This window comes from Hemiscyllium ocellatum, chromosome 10 (assembly GCF_020745735.1).
Source record: "Hemiscyllium ocellatum isolate sHemOce1 chromosome 10, sHemOce1.pat.X.cur, whole genome shotgun sequence".
In the NCBI taxonomy this organism is placed as follows: Eukaryota; Metazoa; Chordata; class Chondrichthyes; order Orectolobiformes; family Hemiscylliidae; genus Hemiscyllium; species Hemiscyllium ocellatum.
In genome coordinates, this window is record NC_083410.1 from 13,232,331 (window position 1) to 13,257,212 (window position 24,882).

The 24,882-nt window shown below is 46.9% G+C and overlaps 1 protein-coding gene across 1 annotated transcript in view; it reads right to left on the bottom strand.

Annotated features, from left to right (window-relative positions):
* wdr27 (WD repeat domain 27) overlaps positions 1 to 24,882 on the bottom strand; it is a 471,702-nt gene that overhangs the window by 412,657 nt on the left and 34,163 nt on the right. Inside the window, exons 13-16 of the mRNA XM_060830707.1 lie at positions 20,604 to 20,679; positions 18,856 to 18,933; positions 17,026 to 17,132; positions 730 to 819 (exon numbers count right to left, since the gene is read on the bottom strand). Coding sequence (XP_060686690.1) covers positions 730 to 819; positions 17,026 to 17,132; positions 18,856 to 18,933; positions 20,604 to 20,679 — 351 coding nt within the window. The remainder of the gene's footprint in view (positions 1 to 729; positions 820 to 17,025; positions 17,133 to 18,855; positions 18,934 to 20,603; positions 20,680 to 24,882) is intronic.

A 24,882-nucleotide genomic window follows, 5' to 3' on the forward strand; every position in this document is an offset into this window, starting at 1 on the left:
GATACATAAAATTAATGAAGATTCTGAGAAAATAGTTAGTAGCTGACATGTAAAAGTAGAGGGGACTAACAAACATATATCTCAATTGTTGAAAAAGAATTTAGAGTTCAGAAAGGCATGGTCAGGTGTGAGGTTTTCAATCTAGCTTGGTTGAAAATGCTAAAATGTTATTGAACTTGGGCAAACAACGTCAGGGAATAAGCAGCCTTTCTGATGGAGGTTACCAGTCAATACCTTTTACTTTGAATGCATACAGCAGAGGTTGATCTGGAAATTAAGATCGGGAATTATGTTATTTATTTGGACTAGTAGAGTAGGACAACAAGTTTGATTCTTAGGTCTGCATATCCTTCCTTTGTCTCTTTAACAGGAGCATTAACTCATCTGCAACAAATCTTTTAAGACTTTGATGAAAGTAGTGGAGAAAGAAATTCGGAGTAAATGTAAATAGTTGTTCAATTAAATAGGTCACGAGGGTCTTGGTGATGTCCAGTTTAAGTGTAGGGAAACGGATATTGCATTAGTTTGAAATTTTAGATTTCTCCTTGGTATAGACATGCTGGAGAAAGCCAACACTCACAGGAAATCTGTGAAAGAAGTCAGTTAAAAAGTTGCTAGTTGACAACCATGACTAGGTTTCAAATGATTCATTTACGCATTTATTAGTAGAATAATTGGCAGCAAAACATATTCAAAACCTATAAGTTTTAATTTACTCAGAGTTGTTACCTTTAAACACAGTCGGGGTTCCAATAAGGGATGAATTATAAACAAGCATGGATTTGTCAGCCAATCCAACAGCAAGCAGCTTCCCATCGCCTGAAAAATACCATCACATTAGAATGTGAGGAAATGCTTCAGCTGTATTCTTGGCAAAGGTTGTTGTAATGTCCAAGTAAGCATTTCAAATTTAGGTTCTTTCGAGACAGGCAAATATGGGTATCACACATGCACACAACATCGATATGTCTCTGCTCTTTCAGGTTTTTGTTCATTGAATTACTATCCAGTTAATTAGCACAATGTTCTCCATTTAGGTTGTGCTCAATGATTTTATGTTTGTAAATTAGCTAGCTTTAAAGGCTAAGCATTAAAGAGATCACTAAATAATTCTGAGGAAAGGTCATTCAAACCGAAATATTAACCCTGATTTCTATCCACAGAAACTGCCAGACTTGCTGAAATTCTCCTGTAATTTCTATTTTTGCCTCTGAACTACAGCATCCACAGCTCTTTCAGTTTCTAATATATTTAATTCATTAGAAAGACAGGTCTTGATTCAAGCAAGCTAGTCCCAACTATTCATAAGGTCCTCAATTATCTTGATAAGGTTGGACATGGAAACAATAAATCCAGAATGAGAGAACACTGTTAAAAAATCAGGGGTCACCCTTTTAGAATAGAGATGAGGTTTTTTTTAATCTCGGAGGGTTAAGTAGTTTTGGAACTTGTCGTCTCAGAAAGCAAAGGAAGTGGGGACAGTGAATATTTTTAAACATTCTGCAACCAATCCACGCAGCCAACATGCGACCAATCCAAAACCAGTCACTGTACACTCAGTACAGGGCCGACCACTCTGCTCCCAGTATAGGACCAGTCACTGTGCACCCAGACCAGGGCCGACTACTGCGCACCCAGTCCAGGACCGACCATTGCGCACCGAGTCCAGTATAGCCCACTGTGCAACCAGTCCAGGACGGACCACTGTGCTCCCAGACCAGCATCGCCCACTGTGCACCCAGTCCAGGACCAGTCACTGTGCACCCAGATCAGGGCCGACCACTGTGCACCCAGTCCAGGACCGACCACTGTGCACCCAGTTCAGGACCGACCACTGTGCACCCAGTCCAGGACTGACCACTATGCAACTAGTCCAGGACCGACCGTTGTGCACCCAGTCCAGCATCACCCACTGTGCGCCCAGTCCAGGACTGACCACTGTGCACTCAGTATAGGGCTGACCACTGTGCACCAGTCCAGGTCCAACCACTGTGCACCAGTCCAGGTCCAGCCACTGTGCACCCAGTCCAGGACCAGTCACTATGCACTCAGTCCAGGTCCAGGCACTGTGCACCCAGTCCAGGACTGACCACAGCGCACCCAGTCCAGGACTGACCACTGTGCACCCAGTCCAGGATCGACCACTGTGCACCCAGTCCAGGACTGACCACTGTGCACCCAGTCTAGGATCGACCACTGTGCACCCAGTCTGGACTGACCACTGTGCACCCAGTCTAGGACCAGCCACTGTGAACCCAGTCCAGGACCAGCCACTGTGAACACAGTCCAGGGCCGACCACTGTGCACCCAGTCCAGGATCGACCACTATGCACTCAGTCCAGGATGGACCACTGTGCACTCAGTCCAGGACTAACCACTGCGCACCCAGTCCAGGACTGACCACTGCGTACCCAGTCCGGGTCCAGCCATTGTGCACCCAGTCCAGGACCAGTCACTAAGCACCCAGTCCAGGACCGACCACTGTGCACCCCATCCAGGACTGACCACTGTGCACTCAGTCCAGGATCGATCACTGTGCACCCAGTCCAGGATCGACCACTGTGCACCCAGTCCAGGACTGACCACTATGCAACTAGTCCAGGACCGACCGTTGTGCACCCAGTCCAGCATCACCCACTGTGCGCCCAGTCCAGGACTGACCACTGTGCACTCAGTATAGGGCTGACCACTGTGCACCAGTCCAGGTCCAACCACTGTGCACCAGTCCAGGTCCAGCCACTGTGCACCCAGTCCAGGACCAGTCACTATGCACTCAGTCCAGGTCCAGGCACTGTGCACCCAGTCCAGGACTGACCACAGCGCACCCAGTCCAGGACTGACCACTGTGCACCCAGTCCAGAATCGACCACTGTGCACCCAGTCCAGGACTGACCACTGTGCACCCAGTCTAGGATCGACCACTGTGCACCCAGTCTGGACTGACCACTGTGCACCCAGTCTAGGACCAGCCACTGTGAACCCAGTCCAGGACCAGCCACTGTGAACACAGTCCAGGGCCGACCACTGTGCACCCAGTCCAGGATCGACCACTATGCACTCAGTCCAGGATGGACCACTGTGCACTCAGTCCAGGACTAACCACTGCGCACCCAGTCCAGGACTGACCACTGCGTACCCAGTCTGGGTCCAGCCACTGTGCACTCAGTCCAGGACCAGTCACTAAGCAACCAGTCCAGGACCGACCACTGTGCACCCCATCCAGGACTGACCACTGTGCACTCAGTCCAGGATCGATCACTGTGCACCCAGTCCAGGATCGACCACTGTGCACTCAGTCCAGGATCGACCACTACGCACTCAGTCCAGGACTGACCACTGTGCACCCAGTCTAGGACCAGCCACTGTGAACCCAGTCCAGGACCAGCCACTGTGAACACAGTCCAGGGCCGACCACTGTGCACCCAGTCCAGGATCGACCACTATGCACTCAGTCCAGGATGGACCACTGTGCACTCAGTCCAGGACTAACCACTGCGCACCCAGTCCAGGACTGACCACTGCGTACCCAGTCTGGGTCCAGCCACTGTGCACTCAGTCCAGGACCAGTCACTAAGCACCCAGTCCAGGACCGACCACTGTGCACCCCATCCAGGACTGACCACTGTGCACTCAGTCCAGGATCGATCACTGTGCACCCAGTCCAGGATCGACCACTGTGCACTCAGTCCAGGATCGACCACTACGCACTCAGTCCAGGACCAGCCACTGTGCACACAGTCTAGCACCGCCCACTGCGCACCCAGTCCAGGACCAGTCACTATGCACTCAGTCCATGCCCGATCACTGTACCCCCAGTCCAGGACCAGTCACTATGCACTCAATCCAGGACTGACCACTGCACACCCAGTCCAGGGCTGACCACTGTGCACCCAGTCCAGGACTGACCACTGCGCACCCAGTCTAGGACTGACCACTATGCAACCAGTCCAGGACCAACCACTGTGCAACCAGTCCAGGTCCAACCACTGTGAACACAGTCCAGGGCCGACCACTGTGCACCCAGTCCAGGATCGACCACTATGCACTCAGTCCAGGATGGACCACTGTGCACTCAGTCCAGGACTAACCACTGCGCACCCAGTCCAGGACTGACCACTGCGTACCCAGTCTGGGTCCAGCCACTGTGCACTCAGTCCAGGACCAGTCACTAAGCACCCAGTCCAGGACCGACCACTGTGCACCCCATCCAGGACTGACCACTGTGCACCCAGTCCAGGACTGACATCTGTGCAACACAGTCCAGGATCGACCACTGTGCACCCAGTCCAGGATCGACCACTGTGCACTCAGTCCAGGACTGACCACTGTGCACCCCGTCCAGGACTGACCACTGTGCACTCAGTCCAGGATCGACCACTGTGCACCAAGTCCAGGATCGACCAATGTGCACCCAGTCCAGGATCGACCACTGTGCACTCAATCCAGGTCCAACCACTGTGCACCCCGTCCAGGACTGACCACTGTGCACTCAGTCCAGGATCGACCACTGTGCACCCAGTCCAGGATTGACCAATGTGCACCCAGTCCAGGACCGACCACTGTGCACCCTGTCCAGGACTGACCACTGTGCACCCTGTCCAGGATCGACCACTGTGCACTCAGTCCCGGATCGACCACTGTGCACCCAGTCCAGGACCAGCCACTGTGAAACCAGTCCAGGACCAGCCACTGTGCACCCAGTCCAGGATCGACCACTGTGCACTCAGTCCAGCACCGCCCACTGTGAAACCAGTCCAGGACCAGCCACTGTGCACCCAGTCCAGCACCGCCCACTGTGAAACCAGTCCAGGGCCGACCACTGTGCACACAGTCTAGCACTGACCACTGCGCACCCTTTCCAGGACTGACCACTGTGCATCCAGTCCAGGATCAACCAGTGTGCACTCAGTCCAGGACAGACCACTGTGCACCCAGTCCAGGTCCAGCCACTGTGCACCCAGTCCAGGACCGACCACTGTGCACCCTGTCCAGGACTGACCACTGTGCACCCAGTCCAGGATCGACCACTGTGCACTCAGTCCAGGACCAGCCACTGTGCACTCAGTCCAGCACCGCCCACTGTGAAACCAGTCCAGGACCAGCCACTGTGCACCCAGTCCAGCACCGCCCACTGTGAAACCAGTCCAGGGCCGACCACTGTGCACACAGTCTAGCACCGCCCACTGCGCACCCAGTCCAGGTCTAACCACTGTGCACCCAGTCCAGGACCAGTCACTATGCACTCAGTCCAGGCCCGACCACTGTACCCCCAGTCCAGGACCAGTCACTATGCACTCAATCCAGGACTGACCACTGCGCACCCAGTCCAGGGCTGACCACTGCGCACCCAGTCCAGGACTGACCACTGCGCACCCAGTCCAGGACTGACCACTGCGCACCCAGTCTAGGACTGACCACTGTACACCCAGTCCAGGACCAGCCACTATGCACCCAGTCCAGGTCCAACCACTGTGCATCCAGTCCAGGACTGACCACTGCGCACCCTTTCCAGGACTGACCACTGTGCAGCCAGTCCAGGATCAACCAGTGTGCACCCAGTCCAGGACTGAACACTCTGCACCCAGTCCAGGTCCAATCACCATGTGCTCTGTCCAGGACTGACCACTGTGCACCCAGTCCAGGTCCAGCCACAGTGCACCCAGTCCAGGACCAATCACCATGTGCTCAGTCCAAGACTGACCACTGTGCACCCAGTCCAGGACTGACCACTGCGCACCCAGTCCAGGACTGACCACTGCGCATCCAGTCTAGGACTGACCACTGTGCACCCAGTCCAGGACTGACCACTGCGCACCCAGTCCAGGACTGACCACTATGCAACCAGTCCAGGACCGACCACTGTGCACCCAGTCCAGGTCCAACCACTGTGCACCCAGTCCAGGACCAGTCACTATGCACTCAGTCCAGGACCGACCACTGTGCACCCAGTCCAGGACTGACCACTGTGCACCAGTCCAGGACCGACCTCTGTGCAACCCAGTCCAGGATCGACCACTGTGCACCCAGTCCAGGACCATTCACTATGCACTCAGTCCAGACTCGACCACTGTGCACCCAGTCCAGGATCGACCACTGTGCACCCAGTCCAGGACCGACCACTGTGCACTCAGTCCAGGATCGACCACTGTGCACTCAGTCCAGGATCGACCACTGTGCACTCAGTCCAGGATCGACCAATGTGCACCCAGTCCAGGATCGACCACTGTGCACTCAGTCCAGGATCGACCACTGTGCACCCAGTCCAGGATCGACCACTGTGCACCCAGTCCAGGATCGACCAATGTGCACCCAGTCCAGGATCCACCACTGTGCACTCAGTCCAGGACCAGCCACTGTGCACTCAGTCCAGGACCGCCCACTGTGAAACCAGTCCAGGACCAGCCACTGTGCACCCAGTCCAGCACCGCCCACTGTGAAACCAGTCCAGGGCCGACCACTGTGCACACAGTCTAGCACCGCCCACTGCGCACCCAGTCCAGGTCTAGCCACTGTGCACCCAGTCCAGGACCAGTCACTATGCACTCAGTCCAGGACTGACCACTGTGCACCCCGTCCAGGACTGACCACTGTGCACTCAGTCCAGGATCGACCACTGTGCACCAAGTCCAGGATCGACCAATGTGCACCCAGTCCAGGATCGACCACTGTGCACTCAATCCAGGTCCAACCACTGTGCACCCCGTCCAGGACTGACCACTGTGCACTCAGTCCAGGATCGACCACTGTGCACCCAGTCCAGGATTGACCAATGTGCACCCAGTCCAGGACCGACCACTGTGCACCCTGTCCAGGACTGACCACTGTGCACCCTGTCCAGGATCGACCACTGTGCACTCAGTCCCGGATCGACCACTGTGCACCCAGTCCAGGACCAGCCACTGTGAAACCAGTCCAGGACCAGCCACTGTGCACCCAGTCCAGGATCGACCACTGTGCACTCAGTCCAGCACCGCCCACTGTGAAACCAGTCCAGGACCAGCCACTGTGCACCCAGTCCAGCACCGCCCACTGTGAAACCAGTCCAGGGCCGACCACTGTGCACACAGTCTAGCACTGACCACTGCGCACCCTTTCCAGGACTGACCACTGTGCATCCAGTCCAGGATCAACCAGTGTGCACTCAGTCCAGGACAGACCACTGTGCACCCAGTCCAGGTCCAGCCACTGTGCACCCAGTCCAGGACCGACCACTGTGCACCCTGTCCAGCACCGCCCACTGTGAAACCAGTCCAGGGCCGACCACTGTGCACACAGTCTAGCACCGCCCACTGCGCACCCAGTCCAGGTCTAACCACTGTGCACCCAGTCCAGGACCAGTCACTATGCACTCAGTCCAGGCCCGACCACTGTACCCCCAGTCCAGGACCAGTCACTATGCACTCAATCCAGGACTGACCACTGCGCACCCAGTCCAGGGCTGACCACTGCGCACCCAGTCCAGGACTGACCACTGCGCACCCAGTCCAGGACTGACCACTGCGCACCCAGTCTAGGACTGACCACTGTACACCCAGTCCAGGACCAGCCACTATGCACCCAGTCCAGGTCCAACCACTGTGCATCCAGTCCAGGACTGACCACTGCGCACCCTTTCCAGGACTGACCACTGTGCAGCCAGTCCAGGATCAACCAGTGTGCACCCAGTCCAGGACTGAACACTCTGCACCCAGTCCAGGTCCAATCACCATGTGCTCTGTCCAGGACTGACCACTGTGCACCCAGTCCAGGTCCAGCCACAGTGCACCCAGTCCAGGACCAATCACCATGTGCTCAGTCCAAGACTGACCACTGTGCACCCAGTCCAGGACTGACCACTGCGCACCCAGTCCAGGACTGACCACTGCGCATCCAGTCTAGGACTGACCACTGTGCACCCAGTCCAGGACTGACCACTGCGCACCCAGTCCAGGACTGACCACTATGCAACCAGTCCAGGACCGACCACTGTGCACCCAGTCCAGGTCCAACCACTGTGCACCCAGTCCAGGACCAGTCACTATGCACTCAGTCCAGGACCGACCACTGTGCACCCAGTCCAGGACTGACCACTGTGCACCAGTCCAGGACCGACCTCTGTGCAACCCAGTCCAGGATCGACCACTGTGCACCCAGTCCAGGACCATTCACTATGCACTCAGTCCAGACTCGACCACTGTGCACCCAGTCCAGGATCGACCACTGTGCACCCAGTCCAGGACCGACCACTGTGCACTCAGTCCAGGATCGACCACTGTGCACTCAGTCCAGGATCGACCACTGTGCACTCAGTCCAGGATCGACCAATGTGCACCCAGTCCAGGACCGACCACTGTGCACCCAGTCCAGGACCGACGTCTGTGCAACCCAGTCCAGGATCGACCACTGTGCACCCAGTCTAGGACCGACCACTGTGCACCCAGTCCAGGATCGACCACTGTGCACCCAGTCCAGGATCAACTACTGTGCACCCAGTCCAGGATCAACTACTGTGCACTCAGTCCAGGACCGACCTCTGTGCAACCCAGTCCAGGATCGACCACTGCGCACCCAGTCCAGGACCAGCCATCTGCAACCAGACCACAGTCACTCAGCTGCAGCTAACTGCTAGCCACGACTTCCCAGGTAACATCCAGTAACAAACCTCTAGCATCTGCCATGCAGTCAGCAGCAGAATGGTGGGTGGATTCACGTGCCTCAACCTAGTGGATCACTCTTGGTTCTAAACACAGTACAAGAGACAGCAGCACTGATATGGTTGCCAATAATAGCAAGTTTCTTAATTAATGCAGAGTTGGCACAGAAACAAGAAAAAGGCTCAACCTTTCCACTATCAGTCCACTCTTTCCGCAAAAGCCCACCATAAGCACCACCAAACCCTCAAGCTTTCAATGCTTGCAGAAAATTCTAAATGTTGTAAATGACCTGGGTTTGAGTTTGCCACCATAAGTAAAACTTCGATCACTTTTTTTGGTGTGATGCACTTTGTTGATGTCAAAATCTGAAACTACACTTCAAGTTAGGATTGATATTTGGCTTTCAAAACTGCGCATGAGAAACATAAAAGATAATAACAGGTTGCTGATTCACCGAATGTTCAATTTTCTGAGGATTAGCAATCTCAAAAAGTTGGCACCCTAACACATTTCGTTGACAAAAGAAGGGAGCTCTGCATGTGCGAAAGGGGATTCCATTCAGGGCTCCCTCAGGAATGTAAGCAATAATTTCATAGTATTTTCATAGAGTATAAGCGTCAGAGGACACATGTCTTTTCACTGTAGTCAGCTGCTGTATTCTGAAATTTAAAGGTTCTTACAACTACATTAAGTGTTCTACATTAAGAACATTAGGCATGATGTTAGGGTGCTGGGATGGTAAGGTGCTGTTTGTTTAGGGGGGGATATGGTGCCAGGTAAGTAGGTGCTATGTGGAGAGATGAGTCAGATCCTAAGGGTGGGATGCCTGAAGGATAAGGGGTATTGTGCCAGGTACATAAGGCGCCATGTTCATAGTGTGCCAGGTGAGTAGGGTGCAAGTTGAGTAGAGGGTAGGGAGCAAGAGAGCAAGGTGGGCAAGGCAAGTGATGTAGTGTTTAGGGTAGGTCAGGTGGGGTGGAGATAAAAGAGGTTGGGTGGGAGCAGGGTGTTGGGTCGGGTCCAGCTGGGAAGACAGTTGTATTGGGTTTTGCCTCCTTGCTGAGGAAGTTGGAGTAGAAGGAGAGGACGGGAACAAATGACACTTGTCTTGTGAAGCATTCGGATCATGTAGTGGGGCTGTGGAGTCAGGTCCAGTAGGCGGGGATGAAGGGAGTTATAAATGAACTGGGACAAGTATTCTTGGAAATGAATGGCAGAAGTGTGACGTCACTTTCATAGACTAGGTCATTAATAGCTTGACATTCCTGTGTAACCATTTTACCTCATTTCATTGGAACAATCCAAAGCCTACGATTTAAATGGAGACTTTTCGAGGGCTCCATGTGTAGTAGGATTGCCCAGTGAAAAATTCAATCTCCCAGGGAATTCCCCCAGAATACCAATGGGGATTCAGCAAAGTTCTCATACACAACTCTCCTACCCACGCTGGCAAAACAACTGTCTGGCCAATGGAAAATCTTGGCAAAAACTTTTTTTATCTCTCCACCCATGCTGCCAAAACTGTTGAACATTTCCATCCATGACCTATTCATAATACTGCACCTCATTTTGCACGACAGTTATACCTAATGGAGCAGTCAGGCTGCAACTACTATATTGAAAACAAAAGTTCTTAAAGTACTAGCCAGGTCTATACTGCATTGTTGTTGTCTACTGCTTTCTGAAACAAGTGGAGACATACTTGCCTGCTTTCAAGCAGAAGCTGAACTCTTCCCATCAATGTCCAAATGCACACTGCATTTACAATATCGTAAAAATCTTGAGAGATCTTTGTCACCATTTGAAGTTAAACTGAAGCTGGCATTAAGCGGAGACAATATTAGACTACCTCCTTCAAGGGAGCATTGCCAAAATGCCAGGCTCCTGTAGTTAAGCTACTATTTATCTGTCATTTTGGCATTGAACAAAGTACCATATCCACATGAAAGTGAATCACAATGAGCCCATGCAATTTAGACAAGTAAAAAGCAGAGAAGAAAGGAAATGCTTTGTGCTTCAGCTATTTCCCCCTTAAGAAGTACCACAAAAAATAACTTCTGCATCCCTTCTCTGCATACTAACTCTTTATTTATTTTGGTCAAAAATCTGTCAGCTACAAATATCCATGTTGGAATAAAGAAGGTGAAGCACAATATTTTCCATCCAGAATGAAATCAGCACATGAGAAAATGACCCAATATTTTGGATATGTCAAAGGAAACACATTGATTTTAGTCAGTCTGACAGAATCAATCAGTAATCCACACCCGCACCCTCTCCCCATCTCCCCACACCTTGTTCATTTAGCAGGAACATATCACAATAAAATATTAGCACAATTTTCCACTGCAGTTTGCTGCATATTTCCGTGACAAGGAATTAGCAAAATGTAAATTACTGCACATAATAATTACTTTTAACTTTATTCTTAATAGGATTTCACTAAGTACATTTTCACTGCTCTACTTTCCATTTCAGTGTTTGAAGAAATCACTGTTTCTTTACAGTGTTGACCTTGAAGCAAGATCTCATTATGTCCTGGAAACTGTCTTGGAAACTAAAAACTTTGCATGTTAAACTTTGCAGAAAGAATGAGCTCTTTGTAACCTGATTCATGTTGCACAACGTATTGAGAAATACCAATAACTCCAGTTTTGAATGCTCAAAGTTTGGAGTGCACTGCACATGGGGAGATTTTGATTAGATTAGATTCCCTACTATGTGGAAACAGGCCCTTTGGCCCAACAAGTCCACACCGACCCTCCAAAGAGTAACCCACTCAGACCCATTTCCCTCTGACTAATGCATCTAATACTATGGGCAATTTAGCATGGCCAATTCACCTGACCTGCACATCTTTGGACTGTGGGAGGAAACCGGAGCACCTGGAGGAAACCCACGCAGACACTGGGAGAACGTGCAAACTCCACACAGACAGTCGCCAAGGCTGGAATCGAACCTAGGACCCTGGTACTGTGAGGCAGCAGGGCTAACCACTGAGCCACCGTGCTGCCCTTTTATGTGTCTTTATAAATAGAAAGCACCACTCTTTCATGAAATGGACTAGATTGTAGTCCAACTGGTTTATTTGGAAGAATAAGCTTTTGGAACATTGCTCCTTCATCAGCTAGCTAGCTGACAAAGGAACAGCACTCCAAAAGCTTGTACTTCTAAATTCACCTGTTGGACTCTAACCTGATGCTGTATGATTTTTAACTTTGTTCACCCCAGTCCATTACCAGTACCTCCACATCATGAAATGGACAGTAGGTGCATTACAGAGAGTGAGAACTTGCACAAAATTTTGCAATTTTGGAGTTGGATAGTGTTTTGATTTAGATTTTTTTGGATTTAATTGCCATGTGTACTCAAATTAAGAAGTACAGCAAACAATGTATAATGCCACCACATATGGCACAATCTTAGGTACTAAGGTACAAAAAGACACTTATGTACAAAGAATAAAGAGAATTGAGAGTTAAATAGTTAAACATTACTTCACAGATTAGTAGAAAAACAAAGGAATAGCTAATAGTTTACAGTTAGGTTTATCGTAGTTTAAACTAGGAAAATAAAGGAGTAAGTTAAAAGTTGAACAGTCTTTGATGAGTCCTCCGCTTATCTCATTCTCTGGGGAGACCTGAGCTGTCTGTTCTTGATGCTGCCAGGACTGCAGCCTCTCCAATCTCTCTGGTGCCTCAGGAACATGTCCAGGCAGGATCCAATCGCACGCCGAGCCAAGATACTGCCATGTGTCGCTGAGGGATCAGCTAACATACAACTGAGAGACCATGCAGTTAAATAATGTACATGAAGAGATAAAAACATTTCCATTTTAAATCGATGACTAAGCCTAAGTATATCATCAAAATATCATATGCTTTGTACACAGTAATTGTCAAATGGATCCAACGCTATTCTCTTATGCGAAGCCTTTGATTTTTTTACTGGGTTACAGTTCCGTAAGCCTTGGGACTTCAAATACCTTGACAAGTAGCCCTCATTCAAGTGGGAGCCTTGACAGTAAATGCCAGCAGTTTATTTATTGTTAGACATCACAGCAGAGATGTGTGCAGATCTCCATATTCATACACTCACTCACCAATAAGAGTCAATAGATTGCGACATCAACAATAGCCCTTATGAAATCTCCTCTTCTGAACCTGAGATGATGAGATTGTATGAGCTAAGTCAACAAAAAGCTCATGAGTAAAGGGAAACAGTTCACTTACTCATCTAACTGAGTCAGCAAGAATGCAAACTGAAGTGTTAATCTACTTTAATTTATGTGCAACTTGGATTCTAAGACAGTCCTCTCTTTCTCTGAGATAGTTATTCTCCAATTATAAAATGAATGCTATTACTTAAACAGCTCTTCAAAATATGCAAGGGATTTCAGAATTTCTATCCCACATCTCTTGCAGTTTCAAAGAAAGAATAGTTACAGTAAATGTTATCAAGGAGTCTCAGTGCTAGGAATGGAAACCTAATTATTTCAGACTCAGGGCCAGAGACAAGCAAACATAGGAGAAAGTGAAGACTGCAGGTGCTGAAGATCAGAGTCAGGAGTATGGTGCTGAAAAAGTACAGCAGGTCAGGGAGCATCCGAGGAGCAAGAGGATCGACGTTTTGGGTAAAAGCCCTTGACAAGTGAAGCACTAAACTGCTCTGGTCCAAAAATATGTCTCACTTTAGATCAAAGCAAGCTACTGTTACAATGCAGTTAGTCCTCCAGTAATGTTTAGGAGAATGTGATGACATAGTGGTATTGTTATAGGTAGCAATCCACTAACAATCCTGAATTGCAGGTAACTTCTGGGGGACCCAGGTTCAAATTCTACCACGGAAGAAGGTGAAATTTGAATTCAATAATAATCTGGAATTCAAAGATAATGGTCTCATGGTCATCCATTGAACGTCACAAAAACCCATTTAGTTTATTAATGTCCTTAAGGGAAGGAAAATCTACCAGCCTTACCTGGTTTGGTCTGCATGTAACACCAAACCCACATCCATATTGTAAAAGCTTAACTGCTCTCTGAAATAGCCTAGCAAGGCACTTAGTTGTAGCAACTACTACAGAGCCTGAAAGAAGAAATTAAACCAGGTATCCTGGTATTGGCTAAGGCACTGGAAATGACACCAGTGAACTCAGCCCTGTCGACCTTGCTAAGTCCTCCTCACTAACATCTGGGGACGACCGCCAAAATCGAAAGACCTGTTCACAAACTAGCCATACAAAAGCCTGACACAATCATACTCAAGGAATCATATTACAGTCAATGTCTCAGACAAAACCATTACCGTTTCTCATTATGTATTGTCTCACTCGCAAGATGGAAACAGAGCTAGGAGCACAGTGGTATTCAGATGGGAGAGAGTTTCCTGGACAGTCATCAACATTGACGATGGATTGTGGCCTCCTTCAGAGGGCCCCAACATTGCAGATGAAAGTCTTTAATCAATTTGATTCACACCTTATAACACCGTGAAATAGTGAAAGGTACTGGATACTGCAAAGCCAATGGCCCTGACAACACACCAGCAACTGGTACTGAAGATATGTATTCCAGAACTTGTCTCGCCCCTAGCCAAGCTTTTCAGTACAGTTACGACACTGACAACTACCTGACAATGTGGAAAATTGCCAAAGTATGTCCTGCACACAAAATGCAAGACAAATCTAACCCAGCTAATTACTGCTCCATCAATCGACTCTCCATCATTAGTAAAGTTATGGAAGGTTTCATAACAGTGCTATCAAGCAGCAACGCTCAGCTTGGATTCCATCAGGGCCACTCAGCCACGAACCTCGTTACAGCCTTGGTTCAAATATAGAGCTGGATTCCAGTGGGGAGGTGAGAGTGACAGCCCTTGACATCAAGGTTGCATTTGACCAAGCATGGCATGAAAGAGTCTTAGCAAAACAAGAGTAAGTGGGAATCAGGGGGAAAGTGCTCCACTGGTAAGAGTCATAGGAAGATAATTGTGGTTGTTGGAGGTCAGCTCCAGGGCACCTCCATCGGAGTTCCTAGGCCCAACCATCTTCAGCTATTTCATCAATTACTTTCCCTCCAGCTTGAGATAAGAGTAGGGATATTTGCTGATGATTCTACAATGTTCAGCACCATTCGCAACTCCTCAGATACTGAAGCAGTCCATGCCCAAATGCAGTAAGATCTAAATCGTATCCAAGTTTGAGCTAGCAACTAGCAAACAATGTTTACAACACATAAATGCCAAGCAATTGAGCAAGATAAAATGTAACCATCACTCCGTGACATTCAATTGCATTACCAGCACAGAATACACCGTCATCAACATCGTGGAGTCATCATTGACCAGAATCTGATCTGAACTAACCACATAAATAATGTAGCTACAAGAGCAAATGAGAGAACATAGAATCTCTACAGTCTGGAAACAGACCCTTCAGCCCAACAAGTCCATATCCACCCTCTGAAGAGTAACCTACCCAGACCCATTCCCCCTATCCTATATTTACTCTGACTAATGCACCTAACCTACACATCCCTGAACACTATGGGCAATTTAGCACAGTCAATTCATCTAACCTGCACGTCGTTGGACTGTGAAAGGAAACAAGACCACCTAGAGGAAACCCACCCAGACACTGGGAGGATGTGCAAACTCCACAGACAATTGCCTGAGGCTGGAATCAAACCTAGGTCCTTGGCATTGTGAGGCAGCAGTGCTAACCACTGAGCCACCCCATTCTGTAGCAATTAACTCACCTCTCAACTCCCCAAAACCTGTCCACTATCTACAAGGCACAAGTCAGGAGTGTGATGGAATACTCCCCAATTGCTTGGATGTTTGCAGCTCCAGCAATATCTAAGAAGCTTGCCAACAAGCTTGATTGGCACCAGACGAACATACATTCACTCCCTCTACCACCACTGCACAGTAGCAACAGCGTGCACTGTCAAAATTCACCTTCCACATTCCTGCCCACTACCATCTAGAATGGAACAGTAAATTATAATCACATACATAAAAGGAAACATTTATGAGACACCATACCATGGTGCCTGTATTAATGACAGAAATCATACATAAGAACAAAAAAGTAAATATTAAGGCAGAGTTCATCTCAGATCAATTTCAATTCTGGAAAAGTCAATTAAGATGACGAACACTGGAATACCCAGAAGCCACCACTGAAGAAGACCTCCACGCCGGGACAAGACCATTAAACCTGGAGACTGCCATGCCAAACCGATACCATCCCTCCGGGACAAGGCCTTCACAATGGGAGACCACCGCTCCAGGCTGGAGTACAAGGCCTCTACACTACGATGGAACCCACACACCAGGACAAGATCTCTACACCAGGCTACTGGAATACCTGGAAACTGATGCTGAAGAAGACTTCCACACTGATGAGACATTCAGGCCGGGAGAAAACCACCAATCCTAGAGACTGCCACACCAAGCCGAGACAGCCCATCCAAATGAGGCTGCCACAATGGAAGACTGCCGTGCCAGGTCAAGACTACCGCATCAGGCCAAGACCTCAATGCCAGGCTAAGAACACCATGCCAAGCAAAGACCGCTTCACCAGGCCAAGACTGCTGCACAAACCAAGTCTGCTGCACCAGGCCATGATCTCCATGCCAGGTCAAAACACCATGCCAGGCCAAGACCACTGTACCAAGCCAAGGCCATCATACCAGGCCAAGACTGCCATGCCAGACCATGACCGCCATGGCCAGCCAAGACTGCTGCACCAGGCCAACTCCTCCATGTCAGGTCAAAACCACCAATGCCAGGCCAATACTGCTGCGCTGGGCTGGAAACCTCCTCACTGGTCGTAGGTTGGGAAAAAACACTTTCCACTGAATGGGTTAAAAAAGGTATTAAATGGAAACATTAAGAAAAAGCAGAGACAGAAAAACAAAGTAAAAAGCAGCCTGAGTAGATGCGCTCCTGAGCTCAGAAGCCTTTCAGCTGGGCTGCTATATTGCCACCATCTTCCTTCTTAGATGGACAAGGGCAGCACATACTTAAGAACAACATCATCTTCAAAATCCCTATGAGCCACTCACCATCCTGACTTGGAAATATATTGTCATTCCTTCAGTATCACTCAGTCAAAGTCATGGAACTCCCTTCCTAATGGCATGCTGGGTCTACTTATACTGAATGGGTTTAAGGAGTTCAAGAAAGCAGCTCACCACCACCTTCGCAAGGACAACCAGGAATGGGTAATAAATGATGGCCCAGCCAGCACAGCCCAATTTCCATGAACAATAAAGAGATAGTAGTTTTGTGTTGAGAACCACACCTTCACTTGTCAAGCTTTGAATGTCAAGCCTTTCAATTCATAGCCTCCAGAAAACATTCTCTTTGTTCTCCATTCATGTAATACCTGAATATTGAATGCAGCATATAGGTGTCGGTTGGTTTGAAACAGCAACTCTTGTATGAAGTCTGCTTGGTGCCAGACTGTTCAGTGGGTATTCTTTGCTAACTCCCCTATGGAGAATCAAAGCATTACGATTTAGCAACAAGGATTCAATTAGAAATACAGGAACAGTTTAGAAGGTTAAACACGTTCTAGACTTTATTAGTGATCAACACCATTTCTTCCCTTAATTATTGGAAAAGTGTGGGGTGAAATTAGGCAAAGCTAAGACACAAAACATCCAGCAGCAAACTTGTACAGGACTGAATATTGAATATGATAGAATATCCTTGGTTAGAGACAAAAAACTGCAGATGCTGGAATCCAAAGTCGACAGGTAGGAGGCTGGAAGAACACAGCAAGCCAGGCAGCACAGAAGGTGGAGAAGTCGATGTTTTGGGTGTAACCCTTCTTCAGGATTGGGGGTGGGTGTAAGGGGAACTGCAGATCACTGGGGTGACAAGTGTAGGGTGGTGAAGTGAGGATAGGTGAAGACAGCTAGAAGGTACGACCTGGTTGGTCAAAGGGAGGAATGAATCCAGTAGGTGACTAGGAGGAGTGGGAGGGGGAGGGACTGGGGAGAGATTCGGGAGATGGGAAGACAGGTTATTTGAAATTGGAGAACTCAATGTTGAGTCCTCCGGGCTGTAGGTTGCTCAGGTGGAAGATGAGGTGTTGTTCCTCCAATTTGCGGTTTGGTTCATTGTGACAATGGAGGAGGCCAAGGATGATCATGTTGGAAAGGGAGTGGGAAGGGGAATTAAAATGGGCAGTGACTGGGAGGTCCAGTCGGTCTCTGCGGGCCCGCCTGAGATGCCCGACGAACCATTAAGTTTACGGAAAGTTAGGGAACAGTTCACCGAGCATCTCAGCCAGGCCCGCAGGGGCCAACCAGACCTTGAAGTTACCGCTCATTTCAATTCCCCTTCCCACTCCCTTTCCGATATGACCATCCTTGGCCTCCTCCATTGCCACAAGCCAAACCGCAAATTGGAGGAAGAACACCTCATCTTCCATCTGGGCGGCCTACAACCCTGAGGATCCAATATTGAATTCTCCAATTTCAATTTATCTCCTTTCCTTTCCCCTGACTCCCTTCGCAACCCTTTCACTCCTCCCAGCCACCTACTGGATTCATTCCTCTGATTGACCAACCAGGTCGTACCCTTTGCCTGTCTTCATCTATCCCCACTGCACCACCCTGTCCCCTCCACTCTCTTTATCTGCAGCTCCCCCTACACCAACCAGAATCCTGAAACAGGATTACACCTGAAACGCTGACTTTTCCACCTCCAGATGCTGCCTAGCTTGCTGTGTTCTTCCAGCATCCTGCCTGTCTACTATGGTAGAATATTCAGCAAAATTAAATCCACTTGCTTTGCATTAATGCTGAATTGCACCCCAATTTATTGTATCAAAATAGCATTCATTATCACTGCAAATTTAAATGGAAACATTGCTGGTGATATGTCAGCAGAATTTCTGAAATTGTGAAAATACCAGTTGCTAATGATCAGTAAGAAATAAGGGGCTTCATTCATTAATATTTACCAGTAGGAACAGAATCTTGTCAGCTGACATAAATGTAAATACACCACATAAATATATGCATATCATATGATATGCATATATTTATGCATATTTGCATGTACTTGCATGCTCTTCCCAGAATATTGGGAGGGACGATGACAAATAAGCAGGAACAGACCATTTTTCACAATTGCACAACAGCCACAATAATTTAAAATCAGATTTTAGAAATTAAGAAGACTTCCTTGCAGATAGTTTTCTTACTTCAAACTGTTAGTTTTCTCCTTCATCACTGAGCTGACAGATTTTGGGGGATTTACTTTTGGTGTGTACATGTTCAACCTGCAACAAAATCATTAGTGTTGTGTATTATTATCAAATAATAATTATTAGAATGAATGAACACATAAGAATTAAAATTACTGGACTTTTGAACCCATTATTCTGTAACTTAATCAAAGAATGCCTACAGTGCAGAAAGAGGCTATTCGACCCATCGAGTCTGCACCAGCCCTCAAAAGAACTTTCCTCACTGACCCAACCATCCACCCCCAATCCATGTAACATATGGCTATTCCATCTACCCTGCACATCTCTGGACATTACAGGGCAAGCTAGCATGGCTAATCCACCTAACCTACACACCTTTGGACTGCGTGAGGAAACTGAAGCACCCAGCAGAAACCTACATAAACATGGGAGAACATGGAAACTTCACATAAGCAGTCACCGAAGGCTGGAATCGAAACCAGGTCCCTGACACTCTGAGGCAACACTGCTAACTATTGAGACACTGTGATACCTGATGTGGATGAATTGCACCCTTTGGACAAATTTTCACCTGGCAAAAGTCGAAGCCTGTAAACCGTAGTGGTAACTCATATTAAATGTGTTTGCTCAACTATTTGGAGCTGAAATCTCATAGCTCTGCTTATGTATACCTACTTATGACAGAAATGGAAGAGAAGACTAAAAAGAGATGGCGACGTGGATTAATCAGTTCAGATCTTGCCTAGGAGTTTGTGTGATGCTTGTTTGGAGGTTGAGCCTCTGTCTAGCAAACACAGACTTGATGCAGAAGAAGAAAAGCCAGCAAGGGAATATACACCTTCAAGTGTTCCCACAATATTCCCCTCACATGGGCCTTTTGGGGTTTCATCAGCCAGTGTGCTCAGAAGCAATAAGCATGTGGCCTCAGCGATAGCAGAAATGGGTCTCTCATTCATGTTCAAGCCTCATTTGGGTATGAAGAGTAGATCAGTGAAATACTTGTATGTGTGTGAGCCATGACACATAAACGTCTCAGATGCTTGAAGCAATACCGTAAATGTCTAAACAGTCAGCTGGACTTTCTTTCTTCAACAAAGTTAAGAAGAACCTCGGCCAGATTTTTGTTGCAATCACACACAATAATTTCATGGATGACAATCATCGTAGTCACAAGTAAATGGATATCTTGGAGGGAGATGTGCAGCGGTGTGATGAGAGCTGATCAAAGAATCATTGTCATTACAACACCAAATTCTAACAATATCCTTGGGAGACAGTTCGCTGGATACCCACTCCATTCCCTCTTCTCCCAGCTGTTGTCACTTCCAGGATCTTCCACTAAAAGGGGATTTTAATAATGTATCTAGTCAAATGTATTGTTATGCACCATTGCAGCCAAATGCACAACAATAATGGGGTCCAGCTTGCTGAAATGGGAGAAGGCAATATTTTAATGTTAAACACCAGCCAAAGCTTAAAATCAATTACATATACAATAATGGTTTTCAAAATAAGATGATAAAACCTTCGATTAACATTCTGCACTTTGATAGGTGAGGCAGCATAGCTGTAACCATTCTCCAGCTGGTCTTAAGTGGATTCCTCCATGTGCAAACCAGACTCAGGGTTAGGGTACACTACCAGAACAGAGTGAGCTTCAGAATAACCAAAGTGTACCTGCAAACCGCAACAGTGAAAAATCTCAGTTAAGATGCTTCATTAATATTAGAAGTGACTTTTACCTTGGTGCTGCGGTGTAGCCAGAAGACTTCACTTTGGTATGAAACACAACGGGCTTGTCTTTTATACTGTTGGCAGCTAGTTTCAGGATTTCAAGATGGAAAAGATATATTATATTTTGCAAGAGTATTAAGCTACAGTTGTCTTTCGTATTAATAATATTGAAGAAATACCATCATTCACAATAAGCATAAATGAAGACAAAAGCTGCTATATCAGTGTTATCAGCATTTATCCAGTTAGTCAGCTAAGAAAAACAATAAATGGTAACAAAATAAAGACAATGGTAAGTTAAATTTGAGCAGATTTTACAGCTTAAAGACAATACTGTTAAGGTATTGTGTTATTCTACAGAAATCATTACATTATAATACAGTAATGCATTAATATCATGGGACCACATTTGCATTATGGAGTTAAGCTACAGTATTATAATTTCATTATAGTATTAAGCTACAGTATTTTAATACCATAAAAATGTTAAAATTCAGCACTGTGTTAGTATAGTTAATTAATGTTTTAAAACTCATGTTGTGGTGAATTAATAAATAAGTTTTATATCTTATGGACTAGGCCACAGCACTCAAAATATTCTTGAGCACACAACCCAGACCATAACTTTGCAATTTGTTTCAGTATGTGTACAGTGAAAATTACCCGGAGTAAGTTAGCTAGGTTCACTACTAGGTTTTAAACCAGACAGAAATTTATTCACAAAATTACACAATGAAACACAAAGAACAGACTAAAGAATCCCTGCAGAACTCAGTCTATCCAAACTAGACTTAATTATGTTGTTCTAAATATACACAACAGTCCCAACAGGCAAACCCCCTTAAAAAATTTGGCTGGAACAATGCTCACAGGTTGAAGTTAGAAGGGCAGAAAGAGAGCAGCCTGTTCTCGCAGTCCACTGCTGAACTCCTAACTAGTTCTGGACTGAACTGCTCAGCTAGAGAGCTGACCACGCTCTTTCATTATACAGATCATTTCTAAAACATGACCACTTTGACCTGAAGTTTCATCTGTTTACATATACACCTTTCAAAATCCTTTTCATCTCTGTACTAGACTCGTCTAATCGGAGCCCAGCCCGTTTAAGACCCGTCTGAAAGAAAATCAAGAACACATAATCCTTGAGAAAAGGAACAGCTTTTAGAAAAAAGGGACCAGCTTTGTGACATATAGCTTAGGATCTTTGTGATCTTACTGAAGCATACTAGACTTAGGGGCTTTTGATAATGTGGATACGGAAACAATGTTTAACCTGTGGGGAAGACTAGAACTAAGGGACACAATCTAAGAATGAGATGTTTCATTTTGAAGATGATGATAAAAATGTTTTAGTTTCAGTGGATTCTTTTCTCCAGAAAGCAATGTCATTAAATTTATTCAAGGCTGACTTAAACAGATTTTTGATACACATGAGATGCAACCAGGGAAAAAATGAAGTTGAGACCACATCACATCAATCATCATATTATTGAATGGTCCAATCCTGCTTTTAAGTTATATATTGCTATAATCCTGGTGTAATGGCACTAGACTAGACGTTGCATTTTATGTATGATATGAAATTACATAATTATTATTATGGTACAGTAATATTTTATTTTCAAATATACCACAGATTTTTATCAGTTCGGTACATGACACACATTCAAGCAAAGCAACTTAGAAATGTACCAGATACAGTCTTTGTTTCATGTCTTCTCCCTACTCGCCGGATTAAGTCAATTCTGAGAGCACAGGCACAATTTGGCAACATCAAGATAACTGTGTTGGTGATTCATGTTTCATTTGGAACTGGCAAGTGCACACAGGGATTCTTAACCAGCTGAAAATTTGCAGCCTACCAATCCTAGGCACTGGTAAGTATTACTTATCTAACTAGTGCCACCTGTCCACCATAATCTTGCTTTGCAGAGATTTCAGGAATTCACTTGCAGAACTAGAAAGTGCAATCCATGGATTTTCTGTGCTCTGTCATTCAATTATACAATTGCGAAGAAACAAAACCACAATTTCCCTCTGAACAAACTGTGTTTTTACTGGAGACAGTGGCTGAACTGTTTACAGGGACATGCTGAGTGACAAGGTAACATCAACCATTCTTTCTCTTTCACAATGCGAATATATAAAAATGAGAAGTATCCTGATAATATTCCCCTATGATTTGGGGAATTAAATTTCCATGATATGAACTTCAGGAATCAATCATCTCACACAATTCATAGCTCATATGGAAACAGCATGGAAACAGACCCTTCGGTTCAACATTTCCATGTCAACCAGATATCCTAAATTAATCTAGTCCCATTTCCCTGCATTTGGTCCATATCGCTCCAAATCCTTCCTATTCATATACCCATCCAGACGCCTTTTCAAACGCTGTAACTGTACCAACCTCCACCACTTCCTCTGGCAGCTCATTCCATACACACACAACATTCTGTGTGAAAATGTTGCCCCTTAGATCCCTTTTATATCTTTCCCCTCTTAAATTAAGCTTATGCCCTCTAGTTTTGGACTCTCCTACCCTGGACAAAAGACCATGGCTGTTCATCCTATCCATGTCCCTCATGATTTCATAAACCTCTAAGGTCACTCCTCAACCATCAAAGCTCCAGAGAAAATAGCCCCAGCCTATTTAGTCTCTCTCTATAGCTCAAGCCATCCAACCCCAGCAATGTTCTTATAAAGTCATAGAGATGTACAGCATGGAAACAGACCCTTCCGCCCAACCTGTCCATGCCGACCAGATATCCCAACCCAATCTAGTCCCACCTGCTAGCACCCGGCCCATATCCCTCTAAACCCTTCCTATTCCTATACCCATCCAAATGCCTGTTAATTGTTGCAATTGTACCAGCCTCCATCACTTCCTCTAGCAACTCATTCCATACACGCACCACCCTCTGCATGAAAAAATTGCCCCATAGGTCTTTTTTATATTTTTTCCCCTCTCACCCTAAACCTATGCCCTCTAGTTCTGGACTCCCCGACCCCAGGGAACAGACTTTGCCTCTTTACCCAAACCATGCCCCTCATAATTTTGTAAACTTCTATAATGTCACCCCCCAGCATCCTCCAATCCTGGTAAATCTTTTCTGAACCCTTTCAAGTTCCACAACATCTTCCTGATAGGAAGGAGACCAGAACAGCATGCAATATTCCAACAGTGGCCTAACCAATGTCCTATAAAGCTGCAACATGACCTCCCAACTCCTGTACTCAATACCCCGACCAATAAAGGAAAGCATACCAAATGCCTTCTTCACTATCCTATCTACCTGCGACTCCACTTTCAAGGAGCTAGGAACCTGCACTTTGTTCAGCAACACTCCCATGGACCTGACTATTAAGTGTATAAGTCCTGCTAAGATTTGTTTTCCCAAAATGTCGCACCTCACATTTATCTGAATTAAACTCCATCTGCCACTTCTCAGCCTATTTGCCCATCTGGTCAAGATCCTGTTGTAATCAGAGGTAACCCTCTTCGCTGTCCACTTCACCTCCAATTTTGGTGCCAGCTGCAAACTTACTAACTGTAACTCTTATTCTAGCATCCAAATCATTTATGTAAATGACAAAAAGTAGAGGGCCCAGCACCGATCCTTGTGGCACTCCACTGGTCACAGACCTCCAGTCTGAAAAACAACCCTCCATCACCACCCTCTGTTTTCTACCTTTGAGCCAGTTCTGTATCCAAATGGCTAGTTCTCCCTGTATTCCATGAGATCTAACCTTGCTAATCAGCTTCCCATGGGGAATCTTGTCGAACACCTTACTGAAGTCCACATAAATCACATATACCGCTCTGCCCTCATCAATCCTCTTTGTTACTTCTTCAAAAAACTCAATCAAGTTTGTGAGACATGATTTCCCACACACAAAACCATGTTGACTATCCCTAATTAGTCCTTGCCTTTCCACATACATGTACATCCTGTCCCTCAGGATACCCTCCAGCAACTTGCCCACCACCGACGTCCGGCTCACTGGTCTATAGTTTCATGGCTTGTCCTTACCAACCTTCTTAAACAGTGACACCACATTAGCCAACCTCTAGTCTTGCGGCACCTCACCTGCGACTATCGATGATACAAATATCTCAGCAAGAGGCCGAAGAATCACTTCTCTAGCTTCCCACAGAGTTCTAGGGTACACCTGATCAGGTCCTGGGGATTTATCCACCTTTACCCGTTTCAAGACATCCAGCACTTCCTCCTCTGTAATATGAATATTTTGCAAGATGTCACCATCTATTTCCCTACAGTC